Below are 20,965 nucleotides of genomic sequence, written 5' to 3'. Positions count from 1 at the left end.
AGTTGTGTTTTCACATGTGTTCTTTTATTAATACCTTCGGTCAGTTACAAAGTCATGATAAAATCCAGTTCATCCATATTCAAGGCAAATATAAGACCAGATGGATGGATTTTTTTTGGGGGGGGGGACTGCTAAGTTAGAACAGAGATTTTGCCATATATTTTTGCAAATATCCTTCCAAACATGGAACAATGGGATGCATTCATGCTGTGTAAATGTGATCTCACTGACATTTTCAATTCATTTGCAGGATTCCAAGGCCTATTTCCATCTGCTTAATCAAATCGCACCAAAAGGACAAAAAGAAGGTGAAACACGGATAGATATTAACATGTCAGGTTTCAATGTAAGTAAAGGTGTTCTTTTCAGTTCTGCAGCTGTATACAATTGTTGATTCTCCATAAAGACTTTTTACAGTAGCATGTAGTGTTGAAAAATTTTAAGCATTACTTGAAAATGTGTTACTGTGATTATAACTCAGAGTCAGAAAGACTAACTTTGACCTATGTTGATAGTATTTTATCAGTGAGCTCACAGTTACTAATTAGAAATGGGTTTTCGTGGTTGTATTTATTTATTAGATGTCTAGCACAAAGTACTTAAAACAAGTGTGTCATTATTGGTATATACAGCACCAAATGTCACACTTAAAAATGGTTTTCTGTCTTGTGGCATGACTAAATCTCCAGTTGGGGGGTTCAGAGTTGCTGATTAATCTTCCTGTCCTGGGAACATTCCTAGATTAACTAAACTAATAGAAAAAAAATTAGTTGAGGCAAATATTGTGGTTTTTGGGTTTTTTATTTTATTTTTTTCTTAATAGAAGTTGGAAAAGGAGGGGAGATAGAGGTGGAAAAAGAGGGGGAAAAAAGATAGCTGCAGTCCTGCTTTACCATCATTGAACCTTCCCTCCTACAGTAGGGGCAAGATGGTGGTGCTTGAGCCCATGTCCTTGGACATGGTGACGTGTGCATTCAACCAAGTACAAGTACATCACCACATGGTCCCAGTTGGTTGGTTAGTTGGTTGGTTATTTTTGTTTTGTTCTTTTTTTTTTTTAGGGTAGTATTGGTTTGCAGAGCTGTATGTCTTTGGGGTGTAGTTTCACACTTTTCATGATGTGTGTTATTAGAGTCTACTGGGCCCTCTCTGTCTTGAACACCCCCTTCCCAAGCCCCCACAGCCATCAGCCCTAACTCTTCAGAGTCTTAAGGGTTTGTTTGCATTTGACTTTGTATGTTCTCTTGCTTTGTTTCTTCATACTCCACATAGGAGCCATATGAGTCTAGTAATATCTGGCTTATTCACTTTGTATGATCTAAGGCAAAAAGTCTTACTACCTGATCTGGAGCAAAAGTCTTAACTCGCTCCATCCCTACTCATTTACATCTCCACTCCATCCCACCCCACCCCCGCATCTGTCAGGTGCTCAGGATCATAATGTCCCCCCTTCTTTTAATCCTACTATATTGCCCTTGGCACAACTTAACCACACACTGCCTTGAATCGTGTGTGTGTGGGGGGGGAGTTTCTCACTTGTCCAGTCTTTGTTAAAATCCTAGAGAGTGACAAAAGTAGAAACTATTCTGCCCTGATAGTTATTCCTCCTACAGTCAGTGCCAGGTAGAATGCAGCCTCAATCCAGGTAACTGCCTCAGACAATCATTGAATGAATAAATGAATCTTTTTTCTTTTTCATTAAATGTAAAATCTGTTCAGTTACCTGGTCCATTGCTGAACATTTGGCCTCCACATAAATAAATATTACTGGAAAAATCAAGCAAGCAAGCAAATATGTGTGGGGGAAAAATAAACACTAGAGCCTGACCTTTTTGAAGTATTTAGATTACAACCACAGTCGCAGGTGTTTGTTGTTGATATTCCTGGGCCTTGTGTATACATTTTCACTGCTCTGGGGCTCTTTATTTAAATAAAAAAGTTATTATTTTTTTATTTATTTATTGGATAGAGATAGCCAAAAATTGAGAGGAAGGGAGAGATAGACAGGGAGAGGAACAGAAAGACACCTGCATATCTGCTTCACCACTTGTGATGCTTTCCCCCTTCAGGTGGGAACTAGGGGGCTTGAACCTGTGTCCTTGAGCATTGTAATACGTGCGCTCAACCAGGTGTACCAACACCTAGTCGCTGGGGCTACTTTTTCAAACAGGGAGAGAGAGACAGACAGACAGACCAAGAGGTACAGACACCATAGCACCCAAGCTTCCCCTAGAGCCATGGTATTCCAGGGGCAGCCTGGATCACAAGCATTGTAGGGCAGGCACCCTACTAGAAGAGTTATCTGGCCAGCCTCCCCCCCCCCCCGGGGGAGGTAGTTTGATTGGCTACACATTCATATCTGCATCTGTAACATCCCTGTGTTGAGGATAATATGAATATGTTTACAAGCTCCTCATCCATGAAATTCAGTTTGGGGAATCACTGTCATGAAACATGTTTCCTACTTCCATCACTGAGTTCTTCAGAGACCTTGGACAGGATCCCTCTGCAAACGGGCTCTCACTTTGATTATAAAATTAGGAACTGGACTAAAATACTTCCAGTATCTAGGATCCTGTGACTCCTTTTACTCATTAGAAGTGGAATATATTCTACTAATGTAAAAATAGTCACATTTCCATCCTATTATGTAACCAGATTGAGTGTATGTCACTTGCGAAACCATTTGTCCTGTTCTTGCCAGAACTAGAAGTTTTAACTCATGCATGTAACTTGTATTTCTGGATGTTAGGATAAATGTGAAACTCTTAGGCTCAGTTCACTGAATGTGGATGACAGGCTGGCACGAAGGGCTGGCAAGCCGGATTACCTTTTGCCTAATCATATGATACCAGTAGACTCACTGAATCTTCTCAAGTCGATCCTAACTGATTGATCATCTTAAAACACTCCTTCAGAAAGAAAAAAGAAAACATTCCTTCCTGTGCCTCTTCACTCCTCAGGAAAATTCAAAGCCTTTTCTTTTTATACTACCTTTATTTAATATTGGATAGAGAAAGAGAAATTGACAGAGAAGGAAAGATAGAGAGGAAGAGACAGTGAGACACCTGCAGCCCTGATTCAGCACTCCTGAAGTTTTCCCTCTGCAGGTAGGGATCGGGGGCTTAAACCTGGGTTTTTGTGCACTGTGACATGTGTGCTCAACCAGGTGCACCACTGCCTGGTCCCCAAATTCAACAATTTTCTAGTAACTCTAGAGTTCAGTCTGAACTCTTTTGTTTATTGCCACCAGTGTTATTGCTTAGGCAATAGTTATTGCTTAGTACTTGCACAGTGAATCCACCACTCCTGGTGGCCATTTTCTTTTTCTTTTCTTTACTTACTCAATAAAACAGAGAGAAATTGGGGGGGGGGCTGTAATAGAGAAGTAGAGAGAGACACCTGTAGACCAGTTTTACCACTCGTGAAACTTCCTTTCTGAGGTGCAGACTAGACACTTGAACCCCAGGGCTTTCTCCCTCTCTCTCTCTCCTCTCTCTCTCTCTCTCTCTCTCTCTCTCCTCTCTCCTATCTCTCTCTCTCTTTCCTCTCTCTCTCTCCTCTTTCTCTCCCTCTCTCCCTCTCCCCCTCCCCCTCTCTCTGAAATGTTCTGCTTGGTGCTCCTATCTTTTCCTTAACCATTGTTATTCCTAGTAGTCTGTACATCATAAACACTTATTTTATCTCTCAGCCCTTCCTGTTATTCAGTGTCTTCAGTGTTTTAAGACGTATACCTTCTTTAGTACCTAGTAATTTCAAACTCTGAACAGATTTACCTTTTTTTCTTCATCAGTTTTGTCATGAGATGGACTGCCAATTGAGTTCAGTATATTGTCCTTAGCTATTGGTGTATGATTGGCGCCATCTAGTGTATTTTCAAGATATTGCATATTGAACATAGCCAACTTTTTTTTTTTTCCCTGCAAAAGTTTTATAACAACTACCATATGTTGGCTAAGAGAAGGTAGCCTTGTATATCCAACTATCATTGTAGAGAAGAATATCTATATTCTTAGCATGGCCTTTTTAAAATGTCTTCTTTTACCCCAACAGGAAACAGATGATTTGAAAAGAGCTGAGAGTATGCTTCAACAAGCAGACAAACTAGGCTGCAGACAGTTCGTTACTCCTGCTGATGTTGTCAGTGGAAACCCCAAACTGAATTTAGCCTTTGTGGCTAACCTGTTTAATAAATACCCAGCACTAACTAAGCCAGAGAACCAAGATATTGACTGGACTCTCTTAGAAGGTATAACATTTTCTTACATACTAACACATGAAACTACATAATCAAAATGTATGAACTGCAATGGTTTTATAAGGTTTTTTTCTCCACTTTCCTTTAGCAAATATCCATGGAGAGTAAAGCCAATTGTTGAGTAAACAGTGGAAGCTGGTAGAAAGAGGTGACATAAGTGAAGAAAGGAATCATATAAAAATAATCTTGTAAAGTAAACTAGCCTAGGGTCATTTAGTTAAGGCCGCCTAGTAAACCAGTGTTTTATTTTAAATTTTCAGAATTAGATCATTTTTTATTGTTATTTTATTTTATTTGTTTATTAATTACCTCCAGAGTTATTGCTGGGGCTCAGTGCCTGCACCACGAACCCACTGCTCCTAGAGGCTATTTTTTTCCCTTTTGTTACCCTTGTTGTTTTATCGTTATTGTGGTTGTTGTTGTTATTGCTGTCCTTGGATAGGACAGAGAGAAATCGAGAGAGGAGGGGAAGATAGAGAGGAGGAGAGAAAGAAAGACTTGCAGACCTGCATTACCACTCATGAAGTGACCCCCCTGCAGGTGGGGAACCAGGATCCTTATGCCGGTCCTTGTACTTCGTGCCATGTGTGCTTAACCCACTGCACTACTGCCTGACCCCCTTTAGATCACTTTTTAAACCTTTCACAGAAAAACTTCACATCTCCCTAAAATGTACTTATCAATTGGCAGTACATGTTTCATTCTTACACAGTTAGACTAACTTGACTAGCTCCAGTTACTTTAATAAGAGTCTACATTTAAGAATGATATGTGGTGGTTATCGCTTTAAATTTGGGAATAGCAAAATCTAGTTTTAGGTTATCTATGCAGGAATGTATAGTTTTAAAATAAACAAATGCAAAGGTCATTCACTAGTCACTGGCATTCTTACTAGAAAATGTGTTATGCTTTTTATGATGCAAGTAATTTGTGCCTGTAACATAGATATGCAAAGGTGTGATCATGTTAAGTTCCATGTTTTAAAGTGGGTAGAGAAAAATGAACATTAATATGAATTTAAGTTCATATGAGAGCAAATTTTGAAAATGTAACTGATAATATCAGTTGGGGGAGGTATTAGAGAATTGGAGAGTGAAAGAAACTAGAACATTTAGAAATTTCTAAGTTGCTTAGCTAGCTATAACAATAATAATGTTAAATTATTTTACTTTAAAATAAGTTTTAACACATTAAAAACAAGTGTATCTCTTAGTCATATTGGAGATAAATTCTAGATCCATACAGAGGAAATAAAAATGCTCTTATGGGTTGACATTACATGCATATACACAAGGAGTTTGGTGAATAAATACATTTTTTGAATATTCTTAATAGGAGAAACTCGTGAAGAAAGGACTTTCCGAAACTGGATGAATTCTCTTGGTGTTAATCCCCATGTAAACCATCTCTATGCGTAAGACGTCCTACTACTTTTTAAAACAGATTTGAATACCATAAATGGATACTACATAAAGAATTATAACTTGGGTGTCAGGTGGTAATGCAGAGGGTTAAGTGTACATGGCGCAAAGCACAAGGACCGGAGTAAGGATCCCAGTTCAAGCCCCTGGCTCCCCACCTGCAGGGGCGTCGTTTCACAGGCGGTGAAGCAGGTCTGCAGGTGTCTTGTCTTTCTCTCCCTCTCTCTGTCTTCCCCTCCTCTCTCCATTTCTCTCTGTCCTATCCAACAACGATGACATCAACAACAACAACATCAATAATAACTACAACAATAAAACAACAAGGGCAACAAAAAGGGAATAAATAAATAAAATACTAAAAAAAAAAGAAAGAAAGAATTATAACTCTAAAGATTTTCCAAATGTTAATTTGTTCTGATTAGTTAATTAGTTCTGGAAAGTGTTGAACAGTGATCTCTGTTATCATTTTCTAAATAAAGAAAAGCACAGCTGTAGTCTGGGAAGTGAACTACATGAGAAAGCATGAGGTCCTGAGTTCAATCCCCATCCCTGGCAGCGCAAGTACCAGAGCGATATCTAGTTCTTTCTCTCTCCCTCTCCCCCTCTTCTTCCATCTCCCTCTCCCCCTCCCCTCCCATTAATTAATAAATAAATGTTTTTTGAAAGAATATATAATGTCTTTCTAACATGTAAGGAGAAGATGTTTCATATTTTGATAGAAAACGGGATTATTCTGAATAGATACCCATGATGCCTCAGGGCTTTTGTACTCCGTTTTCTCCACCTGGAATGTTCTTTTCTACATCTATTATCTTATGTCCTTAATATATAGTCAGTCAAACCACTGAATCTACCCTTAACACTTATGTATATGCTCCCAAAACACATTATGCATGCTCTTGCTTTCTTTTTTTATATATTTATTTATCCCCTTTTGTTGCCCTTGTTTTATTATTGCAGTTATTGATGTCGTCGTTGTTAGGACAGAGAGAAATGGAGAGAGGAGGGGAAAACAGAGGGGGAAAGAAAGACACCTACAGATCTGCTTCACCGCTTGTGAGGTCACACACACACACACACACACACACACACACACACACACACACACACACACACACACACACACACACACACACACACACACACACATGCTCGATCCCGGATCCTTATCGCCAGTCATTGTACTTTGCACCGGGGCATGTGCTTAATCCGATGTGCTACTGCCCAACTCCCTGCCTGGAATTTTATACCTTGTTTGACAGTGTGATCAGTCTTAAGAAATCAAAGACCCAGCTGCTGAAAATACTGACTCAATTTTGTCTCTGTCACTAGTGATCTGCAAGATGCCCTAGTGATCTTACAGCTGTATGAACGAATTAAAGTTCCTGTTGACTGGAGTAAGGTTAATAAGCCTCCATACCCAAAACTTGGCGCCAACATGAAAAAGGTAGGTAATTAACTTGGCACATTACTTTGTCACACACTATTATTTTTAATATTTAGTCCCTTTTGTTGCCCTTGTGGTTTTATTGTTGTAGTTAGTATTGTTGTTGTTATTGATGTTGTCGTTGTTGGATAGGACAGAGAGAAATGGAGGGAGGAGGGGAAGACAGAGAGGGGAAGAGAAAGATAGACACCTGCAGACCTGCTTCACCGCCTGTGAAGTGACTCCCCTGCAGGTGGGGAGCCAGGGGCTCGAACGGGGATCCTTAATGCTGGTCCTTGTGCTTTGGGCAACGTGCGCTTAATCCGATGTGCTACTGCCCAACTCCCCACACACTATTTTTATTCTCACTTCATTTTGTTTGTTTAGAAAACCCTTTGAGTTTTCCTTAGGACAGGACTTGTGTCTTACTCATTTGTGAGAGTTGTACATCTAGACACACACATACACACAAATGACAACTCTTTGTTCATTTGCTTTTGTACGTTTGCAGCTGGAAAATTGCAACTATGCTGTTGAATTAGGGAAACATCCTGCCAAATTTTCCCTGGTTGGCATTGGAGGGCAAGATCTGAATGATGGGAATCAAACTCTGACTTTAGCTTTAGTCTGGCAGCTGATGAGAAGGTATGGTACACAATTTTAACTGTTCCAGCTTTGTTGTAATACAAGTCTTTCATGTAATCATTTTATTTATTTATTCCCTTTTATTGCCCTTGTTTTATTGTTGTTGTTATTATTATTGATGTTGTTATTGATGTTGTCATTGTTAGATAGGACAGAGAGAAATGGAGAGAGATGGGGAAGACAGAGAGCAGGAGAGAAAGACAGACACCTGCAGACCTGCTTCACCGCTTGTGAAGCGACTCCCCTGCAGGTGGGGAGCCGGGGCCTTGAACCAGGATCCTTACACTGGTCCTTGCACTTTGCACCACCTGCACTTAACCTACTGTGCTATCGCTCGACTCCTTCACTTAATCATTTTAACACAAACATGTCAATGACTACACCTTTGAGGTTTTTTTTTTTTTTTTAGACTCTGAGATGAGCTGAAGAAATGAATATACATTGATGCTTAGTGGCTGGTTGCCTTCTGGGAAATTAAGCCGTGCAACGGAATATTTTCCATCTTTTCACAGGAAGCCAGACAGATAAACATGCCTCACTTTCTGTCCACTAATAATCTGTGAGCAGGAGCCCAGGAGGTGATGGCACAGTGGATAATATGTTGGACTCTCAAGCATGGGGTCTGGAATTACATAACCACTGCTGTATATACCAGATTGATGCTCTGGTATAATATCTCTCCATTCCTCCCTCCCCACCCCACCCCCAGTAAATAAATAAATCTTTGAAAATCTGTGAGTGGGGACCAAGTGGCGGTATGCACGGTAGAATGTACGTACTACCATGCACAAGGACCCAAATTCAAGCCCCCACTCTCCACCTGCATGGAAGGAGCATCTCAAGTAGTAAAGCAGTGCTGCGGGTATCTCTTTTTCTCAATCTCAATTTCTCTCTCTCTTTCTTTGCCTTTATTTATTGGCTAGAGACAGTCATAAATTGAGAGGGTAGGGGAGATAGAGAGGGAGAGAGACAGAGAGATGCCTGCAACACTGCTTCACCACTTGTAAAGCTTTACCCTTGCAGGTGGGGACTGAGGTCTCAAACCTGGGTCCGTGCACACTGGAACATGTACATTCAGCCAGGCACACCACTGCACCAGCCCCTCTGTCTCTATTTTTCAAAAGGAAGAGGGGGAAAACAAGCCTTCCTGGGATGGTAGATTCATCATGCAGGCACCAACCCCTAGCACTAACCAACCATGGCTGTAATGAATAAAAAGAAATAGTTTTGTTTTTTTTTTTTTACTATTAAAAAAAAAAAAATCTGTGAGCAGGGACTACAAACCTCCCACGGAAAAGAAGTCCTCAAAACTATGTTGTTGAATACCATTCATTATGACTGGGTAGCAGCCAAAGCACAACTTATTTTAAGCCATTCTCATTGTTGGACTAATATCAGGTATGTCTATGAGAGACTGTCGGTCTTGCTCATGAAGAAGCACTTTGGCGATTCCTCTCCTTCACCACCACCACCACTGTAAAAGGGTAGGTCAGCAGGCACCCACTGCTTACAATATAGAGACTGAAACTGAGAGGGCAAGGAAAGCCTACAGCACTACTTCACCACTAGTGAAGCTTTCCCCCACTGCAGGTGAAGATGACCAGTGGCTTGGACCCAGTTGCTTGTGCGTGGTAATGTGTGCACTCAACCCAGTATACCACTGCCCAGGCCTAGATTCATTCATGCCTGTTAAGATATATGTCCCATTAGGTGAGCTGTCTCGCAGTCCTCCATAATATATCCCAGTTCTTTTGCTGAAATAAAAAAAAAAAAAAGAAAGAAAGATAGACATAAAAGTAAAGAAAAATTGGGAGTCGGGTGGTAGAACAGCGAATTAAGCACACGTGGCACAAAGCACAAGGACAGGCGTTAAGGATCCCGGTTAGAGCCTCCGGCTCCCCACCTGCAGGGGAGTCACTTCACAAGTGGTGAAGCAGGTCTGCAGATGTCTATCTTTCTCTCCCCCTCTCTGTCTTCCCCTCCTCTCTCCATTTCTCTCTGTTCTATCCAACAATGATGACATCAGTAATAACTACAACAATAAAACAACAAGGACAACAAAAGGGAATAAATAAATTTAAAAAATTTTTAAAACAAGGGCAACAAAATGGAAAAAAAACAGGTAAGTGTCATTTATAAGTCAGGAAATAGTTTACTGGGTAGGAGGTACATCTTACCATGTGTGAGGCCTGGGGTTGGAACTCTAACACCACGTGACAACTCTCCAGGCTGTGCTCTCCCTCTCTCCATCTGAAATTTTAAAAAGAATCAAAAGGCCTGCATAAAAGTGAGTGTAATTGCAGATACTTGAGGCTACGGACACCGTTGTTTACAACCAAGTCTGATGAAGCACGATGTGATACATACATAATGCAAATCTCTTTCCATAAAATCTTCAATCTGTCAACCCTAAAGAATAAAAGACATGGAGGCCGGCAGGTAGCGCAGTGGGTTAAACTCACATAATGTGAGGCGCAAGGATCAGCATAAGGATCCCGGTTCGAGTCCCCAGCTCCCCACCTGCAAGAGGGTCGCTTCACAGGCGGTAAAGAGGTGTCTGTCTTTCTCTCCACCTGTCTCCCCTCCTTTCTCCATTTCTCTCTGTCCCATCCAACAACAACAATTGCAGTGACAACAATAATAACAACGACAACAAGAACAAAATGGGAAAAAATGGCCTCCAGGAGCAGTAGATTCGTAGTGTGGGCACCTAGCTCCAGCAGTATTCCTGAAGGCAAAATACAATAAAAATGAAAAAAATATATGACTATTTCCTACTTAGAAAAAAAAAAGAATAGGGGTTAGGTGGTAGCGCAGTGGGATAAGCGCATGTGGTGCAAAATGCAAGGACTGGCGTAAGTCCGGCTCCCCACCTGCAGAGAGATGCCTTCACAGGCGGTGAAGCAGATCTGCAGGTGTCTGTCTTTCTCTCCTCTCTCTGTCTCCTCTCCTCTCTCAATTTCTTTCTGCAATAACAACAGCAATGGCAACAATAATAATAACAACAACAACAACAAGGGTTATAACAAAGGCAACAAAATGGAAAAAACGGCCTCCGGGAGCAGTGGATTCATGTTACAGGTACTGAGCCACAACAATAACCCTGGAGGCAAAAAAAAAAAAAAAAAAAAAAAGAAGAATAAAAGACATGGAAGATAAAAGTTTGATCTTCTAATGTTATGGGTTTTATTTTTTCTCACAAAATAGCATGTGACCTTTTCTGCTGCTGCTTTTACAGATACACCCTCAATGTCCTGGAAGATCTTGGAGATGGGCAGAAAGCTAATGATGACATCATCGTAAGTTGGGTGAATAGAACACTGAGTGAGGCTGGAAAGTCAACTTCCATTCAGAGTTTTAAGGTAAGAAATGTCAAAGTGTTTGATATTCAACACTGTCTGCTAGAAAGTATGTAATTGGGAAGAACAATCTTTGGTTTCTTTCTGAGTAAGAATTCCTCCTGGGCTAACGGTACTAGTAGATGTTTAATTCACTGGAATTTGGTTTCAATGTTTAATATGCTTTTGACATATACTTCTGGTAGTTCAGCTAAAATTATCAGCTTTATTTTCTTTCTCTACTAGGATAAGACAATCAGCTCCAGCTTGGCAGTTGTGGATTTAATTGATGCCATTCAACCAGGTTGCATAAACTATGACCTTGTTAAGAGTGGTAATCTTACAGAAGATGACAAACACAATAATGCCAAGTAAGTGATACTGCATAGTATTTGGGGGAAAGCATAGTCTTTGCAGCCAAGTAGATATGCATTCTGTCTCCCACCCTGCTTTATGAGGGGGTGGTTAGTAGTTTACAGTACAGTTATTGACACACAGGTCCAACTTCACATCTGCCAGTGATAGGTGTCTGCAAGAAATTCTCTCCTCCCCTCGCTCTCCAAAGTCCTTTGCTTTGGTGTGATATACCACACCCAAGTATCACCTTGCATTTTCTCTTGCTGCCCTTTATTTTTTTTATTTTTTTATATTTATTTTTTCCCCTTTTGTTGTCCTTGTTTTTTAATTGTTCTTGTAGTTATTGTTGTTACTGATGTCATCGTTGTTAGATAGGACAGAGAGAAATGGGGAAGAGAAAGATAGACATCTGCAGACCTGCTTCACCGCCTGTGAAGTGATCCCCCTGCAGGTGGGGAGCCCGGGGGCTCGAACCAGAATCTTTACACTGGTCCTTGCACTTTGCGCCACGTGCGCTTAACCCGCTGAGCTACTGCCCAACTCCCACTGCCCTTTATTTTTAAGTTGCACTTATGAGCTCAACCTGACGCTGTTGACTGGCTACGGAAGAAGCGCAAATGCTAGAAGAAGAAGAAGTGAGATCATTCAGTATGGGCCTTCTCATTTACACTTTAGACACACATTTTCATTTGGGTTCTACCGTTTCAGAATTGTGTTACCTGGAGGAAACTTTTGAGCCTCCAGTTCCTCATCATCAGTCAGGTGGGGCCAGTGGTACTGCCGAAATATTACAAAGATCAGATTAAAACAAGCACCTGACTTTGTGCCTGACTTGGTACTTGGTAGGCATTCATTCCTGTAGTTATTCTTTGAGTATATTAAATAATGTAGTCTGATTTAATACTAACACAGCTACAAATTTTAACATGGGGAAAGTGAGTTGACTGTAGTCAGGAGTTAGAGTAGTCCTCTATCCAGCCCAATCTTTCAAAAACACATTATTAGATGATGTCTCCCTCTATGCATAGATGACCCTTATACTGTATGTTGGGCTTATCTCTCTTGGTCCCTAAACAAGTAGAGTGTTTAACCCCAGGGAATGTTTATACTGCATTTTAACTTCATGGTCTTTCTCACCCATTTCCTCCCTTTTCTGAATACCTAGACTGTAACCTAGTTTCATGGATAACCAGTAAATGTATTAATAGTATACATTGAAAATTAGCCTACAGCGATACTTCACAGGATAGCTAAGAAGTATTTCAAATGTAGAATTTTGCTGTTAGGCAAATCATGTCTTCCTGACTTGATTTTTTTTTTTTTAGCATGAACAAAGAGTTAATAGCCATAATATATAAACAGTTCTTAAAACATGTCATTGCAGGGCTGGGTGGTGGCACACCAGCTTGAGCACACATGTCACCATGCACAAGAACCCAGGTTCAAGCCCCCAGTCCCCACATGGGAGGAAGCTTCACAAGCGATGAAGCAATGCTACAGGTGTCTCTCTCTACCTCCGCTTCCTTCTCAATTTCTCTCTGTCCTATCAAATTTAAAAAAAATGTATGCTAAAACCAAATCATCTTTAAAGAATAGCTGACTATGTCAGTTCTTTCTTTACTGATTTCATGGACACTTTCAATTGATGGAGTCAACGACCTTGTTTTTATGCTATGTCCACTCTCTTATCTTTATTTCTTTATTGGATAGACAGAGCCAAAAATCAAGAGGGAGGGGGGAACGATAGAAAAGGAGAAAGACAGAGAGACCCCTGCAACACTGTTTCACCATTCACAAAACTTTCCCCCTACAGATAGGAACCAGGGGCTTGAACCTGGGTCCTTGTGCATTGTAACATGTGCATTCAACCAGGTGCGCCACCACCCGCCCCCACCCCATGCCTGCTCTTTCCCACTCCTTTGAACACTTGGAAGGGTCTACAGTCTGCCTATACAACTTGGATTTTGCATTTGGTTTAATTTTCTACCTCATATCTCTCAAAATCACATGAAGATGTCTGCTATCGCATACTCAATGAAAATATCAACATTGATTACCCAGCTACTCTGGGCTACTGATTTATCTTCCCTGTTTAACTTTTGTATTGCCACCAGAGTTATAACTAGAGCATAATCCACCACTCATGGTGGCCATCTTTTCCTTTTTTTTTTCTTTTCTTATTTGAAAGGACAGAGGGAAATTGAGGAGTGGAGGAAATAGAAAGACACCTGAAGACCTGCTTCACAACTTGTGAAGCTTCCCCCCCTGCAGGAGGGGACTAAAGGCTTGAACCAAGGTCCACGCATATAGTAGGTAATGTGTGTGCTCATCTGAGTGTGCCACCATCTGGTCTCTTGATATACTTATTTTTTATATCCAGTAAGCACACCAAGATTCTCATTTCATAGTGCAGAAAAGGTATGACTCAGTATTTTTTTTTATTTCTTTGTTGGGGGATTAATGTTCTACAGTCAGCCGTAAATACAGTACTTTTCACATGCATAACATTTCCCAGTTTTCCACATAACAAAACAACCCCCACTAGAACCTCTGCCATCTTGTTCCAGGACCTGGAATGACTACATATTAACCAATCCAAAATCTTATTGACTTATGAATAACATCAAAACTAAAATAAAACATGAAACAAGACTCAGAAAGGAAAATGATTCTGATTTGAGCTTTTGAAATGGAAGTTTTGCATCCAGCCAAGTGACTATATAAAAAAGAACTAGCTGTGCCTCATATTTTGTCTTTAACTGCCAACATCTTGATCTTAATTTTTGATTTCTCACAAAATAGGTATGCGGTGTCAATGGCTAGAAGAATCGGAGCAAGGGTGTATGCTCTTCCTGAAGACCTTGTGGAAGTAAAACCCAAGATGGTCATGACCGTGTTTGCATGCTTGATGGGCAGAGGAATGAAGAGAGTGTAACATAACCAATTTGAATAAAAAACAACCTTGTTCCCAAGTGCATGATTAGCAGGTCAGCTATTTCCAAGTGAAGTGCTTATGGCTTAAGGAACTGTTGGTCATTTAAGGGACTTGTAGATTTTTGATTAACAAGACTAGCTCATTGTGAGAGACCTTAGGGGAAAGAGACTTTATAAAGAGATCTCCTCTTCCCGTAGTCACAGTTGGATTTGTCAGGCACAGCCGAATGTGCTTATAGCCAAATCATTTACTCTCCTAGATTACTGCCCTTGACATTTCCATAGCTGTATTTTATTATTTTTTTTCTGTGTATCTTTTTCCCTCTTAGAATGTCCACCTGTAGGGACTTGCTTAGATGATTGGATATGAACATAATTAGACAATAATTTTGCTTTCCATCCAGTAGGCTAGTTCCTATTTGATAATGATTATCAGAAGGTAGCTGGATGTGAGTATCTTTTGTTTATCTTTAAAGTACTGAAAATTTGCAGAAGTAACTGGCTGTGCAGAATGTAATAGAAGCTTTCATATTGTTTTATTCTTTAAAAAAATCACTATCTTTTACAGTATTCTTTCTACATGATCCTTTTTTGTACATTTAAGAGTATTTTGATTACAGTAAATAAGACTGCTGATTTTGCTACTTTTTTTTAAAAGGTCTTCAAGTAGGTTAAAGGAAAAAAAAACACTATAGGTAAGGGGGAAATTTTACTTTCAACCTGCATCTTCCCTCTCACACCCTAGCTATAAGTAGCTGATATATTTTGTCTTCAAATGCTTGGTTCAATATATGCTTATTTGTTTTAAAGACCTATATCATTAAACTCTCTCTTTAGATTTAAAACACTGTTGTGCATGACACTTTGAGGAGAGAACCTGTTCAGAACTTAGGATACAGTAGGACCAGGATGCTAAATATACCAGAGATTTTTTTCTAGAATTACACCTAAGACAAGGAGATATGGTCACTCAGATATAAAAACATACATGTTAGACTTAATATACTCTTGCTTTTATTAAGCTGTTTGCTATAGTTTTCAAGATCATAATTGTTATTCTTAACTCTGAAAAGTGATGTAATCTGGTAGCGATGTATTAGTTTAAATAAAGGCATTTACATAATTACTAGTCTCTTCATTCTTCTCTCCATTAATACCTTGCCAAGCTTCTTTTTTTTTTTCCTTCAATATTCTGACTTCACCTGGTGTACTATATAAAATGATATTTGTTAGGCTTGAGCTTTTGAAGCTAAATTAGAAGAACTAAATCAAGTATAGTACCAATGTGATGTAGTGGTTTTTGCTAGTTTAACAACATTTTCAGCACTGCTCCACTATTCACGAAGCTCTCTCGCCTCCTTGCAGATGTGGACCAGGGACTTGAGCCCAAGTCCTTGCACATGTTAATGCATGTACTCTACCAGATACACCACCACCCATCCCCACAAAGGCTCTTGTTTCTCGTTCTTGCTCTAATGCCTCAAGATGCTATAAAGTGGGTGGTAGCGCTGTGGTTTAAGCACACGCAAAGTACAAGGACCAGCTTATGGATCCCAGTTCAAGTACCCAGCTTCCCACCTGCAGGGGGGTCATCTAACAAGCAGTGAAGCAGGTCTACAGGTGTCTATCTTTCTCTCCCCCTCTATGTCTCCCCTCCTCTCTCCATTTCTCTCTGTCCTATCCAACAACATCAATGGCGACAATCAATAACAACAACAAGAGCAACAAAATGGGAAAAAATGGCCTCCAGGAGCAGTGGATTCGTAGTGCAGGCATCGAGTCCCAGCAAATAACCGTGGAGGCAAAAATTAAAAAAAAAAAAAAAAAGCTAGATTAATATATATATTCCATCTTGCCTTTTCTTTAGAAAAGCTGGTGGATCACAGTATAAGACCTAGAGTCTGGTGCCAGGCAGTGACACACTGATTGAACACACACATTAGCATTCAAGCCCCTGATCTCCACTTGGCAGGGCTAAAGTTTTAGAAGCTGTGAAGCAAGTACTACAGGTGTCTCTTTCTCCCTCTTTATCTTCCTATCCTCTCTCAAGTTCTCTCTGCCCTATCAAATAAAATAGAAAGGAAAAAAGAGGGTCAAGCGGTAAACGCAACAGGTTAAGTGCACATGGTGCAAAGCACAAGGACTGGTGTAAAGATCCTGGTTTGAGCTCCCCAACTCCCCACCTGTAGGGGGCTCACTTCACAGGCAGTGATACAGGTCCGCAGGTGTCTTTCTCTCCCCCCCCCCCGTCCTTTCTTCCCCTCCTCTCTAGATTTCTCTGTCCTATCCAACAACAACAGCAGTGATAATAATAATGATACCACAAGGGCAACAAAATGGGGGAAATGGCCTCCAGGAGCAGTGGATTCATAGTGCGGCCATCTAACCCTCGCAATAACCCTGAAGCCAAAAAAGAAAAAAAGAAAAGAAAAAGAAAGACTTGAAAAAGAACTAGGTTTTCATGCTTTATCCCACTTGATAATTAAGTGCTCAGAAATAGCAGTGGACTTGAATGCAGCATTTCTTCCTGAGTATGAATAATGAGCTAAAATCAAATCACTAAGAATGTTCAAGTAGAAAAATGGACAGAAAAAACATTAAGGTCCAATTCAAAGCACTATAAGCAAGAAATACAAAATGGAATGCTGGTTCCCAAAAGTAATGAGAGTTATACAATTTATTTATTTATGGCCTCCAGAGTTACTGCTGGGGCTTGGGGCCTGTACCACGAATCCACTGCTCCTAGAGGCAATTTTTTCCCTTTTTTGCCCTTGTTGTTTATCATTGTTGTTATTGTTGCTGTTGGTGTCGTTATTGTTGGATAGGACAGAGAGAAATGAAGAGGGGGAGACAGGGGGAGAAGAAGATAGACACCTGCAGACCTGCTTCACCACTTGTGAAGTGACACACTTGCAGGTGGGGAGCCAGGAGCTGGAACCAGGATCCTTAATCCATTCCTTGCACTTCGCACCATGTGCATTTAACCCACCATGCTACCACCCGACCCACACAACTTATTTTTTTAAGTTTATTTGGACAGAAATTGAGAGGGGAAGGGGATCATGATAATGTATGTGGAGGTTAGGGATTTGAACCTGGGTCTTTGTGTGTGGTAATGTGTGGACTCAACTGGTTACACTGCTTCCCAGCCCCAGGTAATAAAATTTAAGCCAACTCAGAAATAGCTTTTTTTCTTTTCTGGCTCTGGGGCCTCAAGCATGAGCAATTTCTGTTCCCTGCTCCTGGGCTAATTTTTTTTTTCACTTCTTTTTACTTGAAAGTGAGAGACAGGAAAAGCAGGAGAGAGAGCGATACCTCCATGCTAGAGCTTCCGCCAGGGCCGTGACATGCACTCAAACACAACCCTATTTGTGGCAAGACACATGCATTACTAGGTGAGTTATCTTTAAGTCTCAAGGATTACTTTATTTAATAGGTTTTTAGAGCACTTTTAGATTCACAACAAAATTAGAAAAAAAGGATGAGCATTTTCCATATGCTTCCTTTCTTACACATACATAACCTATCAACAGCTTGCCGCCAGACTGTAGCATTTGTGTTAAAATTGATGGAACCTAGCAACCTAGATGGCAAAGTGGATAAAAAGAAAACACTGACAGAAACCATAGGATAAGAGGGGTACAAATCCACACTATTCAGACCACCAGAACTCTGTATCCCATCCCCTCCCCTGATAGCTTCCCTATTCTTTATCCCTCTGGGAGTATGGACCAAGGGACATTATGCAGTGCAGAAGGTGGAAGGTCTGGCATCTGTAATTGCTTCCCTGCTGAACATGGGCATTGACAGGTCGATCCATACTCCCAGCCTGCCTCTCTCTTTCCCTAATGAGGCAGGACTCTAGGGAAGCAGGGCTCCAGGACACACATATGGAGGGGGTCATCTGCCCAGGGAAGTCTGGTTGGCATCATCTTAGCATCTGGATCCTGGTGGGTGAAAGAAGAGTTAACACATAAAGCCAAACAAATTGTTGATTAATCATGAATCTAAAGGCTGGAATAGTGCATATGAATATTTGTGGATCTCCATTTTGTAGATAGTTAGTAGGCCTATTTTTAGTTATATTCTAGTATAGCCCATGACTATACTCCTGGTTTGTTTTGGGTTTTTTTTCTTATTTTTTATTGGGGAATTAATGTTTTACATTCAACAGTAAGTACAATAGTTTGTACATGCATAACATTCCCCAGTTTCCCACATAAGTGAAATAAGTCCCATTAAGTGAATAAGTCCCATTAAGTGAAATAAGTCAGAAACAGAAGGATGAATATGGGATGATCTCACTCTCAGGCAGAAGTTGAAAAACAAGATCAGAAAAGAAAACACAAGTAGAACCTGAACTGGAATTGACATATTACACCAAAGTAAAAGACTCTGGGGTAGGTAGGTGGGGAGAATACAGATCCAAGAAGGATGACAGAGGACCTAGAGGGAGTTGTACTGCTATATGAAAAACTAGGAAATGTTATGCATCTACAAACTATTGTATTTACAGTTGAATGTAAAACATTAATTCCCCAATAAAGAAATTAAAAAAGAAAATTTGCTCCAGGTCTCTGATTGTTCAAGAAAGACAGTACTGAAATACCACCTCACCACTGTGAGAATGGCATACATCAAAAAGGACAGCAGCAACAAATGCTGGAGAGGCTGTGGGGACAGAGGAACCTTTCTGCACTGCTGGTGGGAATGTAAATTGGTCCAGCCTCTGTGGAGAGCAGTCTGGAGAACTCTCACAAGGCTAGACATGGACCTACCATATGATCCAGTAATTCCTCTCTTGGGGATATACCCCAAGGACTCCATAACACCCACCGAAAAAGATATTTGTACACCTATGTTCATAGCAGCACAATTCGTAATAACTAAAACCTGGAACCCAGGTGACCACCAACAAATTAGTGGCTGAGAAAGCTGTGGCATATATACACAACATACAAATATATACACAACAGCTATTAAGAACAATGAACCCACCTTCTCTGACTCATCTTGGATGGAGCTAGAAGGAATTATGTTAAGTTAGCTAAGTCAGAAAGATAAAGATGAGTATGGGATGATCCCACTCATCAACAGAAGTTGAGAAAGAAGAACAGAAAGGGAAACTAAAAACAGGATCTGACTAAATCTGGAGTAGGGCACCAAAGTGAAAACCCTGGGGTGAGGGTGAGGGTGGATATTCGGCTTCCTGGGGCGGCAGGGGGAGGTGGGGGAGTGGGATGGGACACGGTCTTTTGGTGCTGGGGATGGTGTTTATGTACACTCCTATTAATTTGTAGTCATATAAATCTCTATTTAATTAATATGAGGGGGAAAACTGATTGTCTCATACTTTTAAAGCACAGGCTGAGTCTTTTTAATGCATAGGCTGAATCTTTGATATGTTGACTCTCAAAAGCCTAGACCAGGAAGAACAGAAGCAACAGGTGGCACAGCTATATACAAGATGCAGGGTATTATACAGCAAATCCTAACAAAGGGATTTTCAAAGTTAACCCAATTACCAAACAATGTGATTATAACAATAACTATCTATTATCTTCTTGAACTCTAAGACAGCAGGAACCTCACATTACCACTATAGAGCCTATATTTCCCCCAGTCCTGGAACCTTAGGGTGGGGCCCACTTTACTGCATGCTTGTCTTAATTCATACCAAAGAATATTGCAACCACAGACCCCGACCTAATCAACTCAACGAGTACCACCTCAGCATGCTTCACTTCAGACTGTGTCCAGAGACTAAGGGTGTGGAATGACAACCTTTCAGCTTCATTACTCGGGTGAGGTGGTTCACTTCCTAACAACATCACAAAACCTAGATATAGACCGGACCCGTGAGATAGAGCATATGTTCACACGTATCCATAAACTAGTGCAAAATATATACCTGAAAGCAGAAGTACACTAGAGTTCGCAGTGAGTACCCCCCAACACTTCATCTGCACTATTCCAGCCTTTAGGTCCATGATTGTTCAACAGTTTGTTTGGCTTTGTATGTTAACTCTCTTTTCAGCCACCAGGTTCCAGATGCCAGCATGATGCCGACCAGACTTCCCTGGACACACGACCCCGCCAGTGTGTCCTGGAGCTCCACTTTCCCAGAGCCCCACCCTACTAGGGAAAGAGTCAGGCTGGGAGTATGGACCGACCTGTCAACGCCCATGTTCAACAGGGAAGCAATTACAGAAGCCAGACCTTCCACCTTGTGCACCCCACAATGACCTTGGGTCCAAACTCCCAGAGGGATAAAGAATAGGAAAGCTATCAGGGGAGGGGATGAGATATGGAGTTCTGGAGGTGGGAATTGTGTGGAGTTGTACCCCTCTTGTCCTATGGTTTTGTTAATGTCTCCTTTTTTAAATAAATAAATAAAAAGAAATAGTTTTTTTGCATAGTGTGTTGCTTTGCCCTGTGTGTGGTCCATGTTTGAGGCAAGTCCACATCTCCTTGAAGGAAGCTTGGATACTATAGCTCTCTCTTTCTTTCCCTCCCTCCCTCTCCACTCCATCCCTCCCTCTCTATCTCTACAGAAACCCCTACTAATAATAAAATATATGCAAGT

At 40.7% G+C, this 20,965-nt stretch overlaps 1 protein-coding gene across 6 annotated transcripts in view; it reads left to right on the top strand.

The window, feature by feature from the left end:
* Positions 1-15,502, top strand: part of PLS3 (plastin 3) — a 105,728-nt gene extending 90,226 nt beyond the window's left edge. For all 6 annotated transcript variants that reach the window (XM_060182804.1, XM_060182808.1, XM_060182806.1 and 3 more), the window contains exons 9-16: positions 251-346; positions 4,054-4,249; positions 5,594-5,672; positions 7,012-7,126; positions 7,617-7,750; positions 10,989-11,112; positions 11,335-11,459; positions 14,248-15,502. In XM_060182804.1, coding sequence (XP_060038787.1) covers positions 251-346; positions 4,054-4,249; positions 5,594-5,672; positions 7,012-7,126; positions 7,617-7,750; positions 10,989-11,112; positions 11,335-11,459; positions 14,248-14,380 — 1,002 coding nt within the window. In that variant the 3' untranslated portion in view covers positions 14,381-15,502. The remainder of the gene's footprint in view (positions 1-250; positions 347-4,053; positions 4,250-5,593; positions 5,673-7,011; positions 7,127-7,616; positions 7,751-10,988; positions 11,113-11,334; positions 11,460-14,247) is intronic.
* Positions 15,503-20,965: the final 5,463 nt, after the last annotated feature.

This window comes from Erinaceus europaeus, chromosome X (assembly GCF_950295315.1).
Source record: "Erinaceus europaeus chromosome X, mEriEur2.1, whole genome shotgun sequence".
Taxonomy (NCBI): Eukaryota; Metazoa; Chordata; class Mammalia; order Eulipotyphla; family Erinaceidae; genus Erinaceus; species Erinaceus europaeus.
This window is presented reverse-complemented; position numbering and strand designations above follow the sequence as displayed.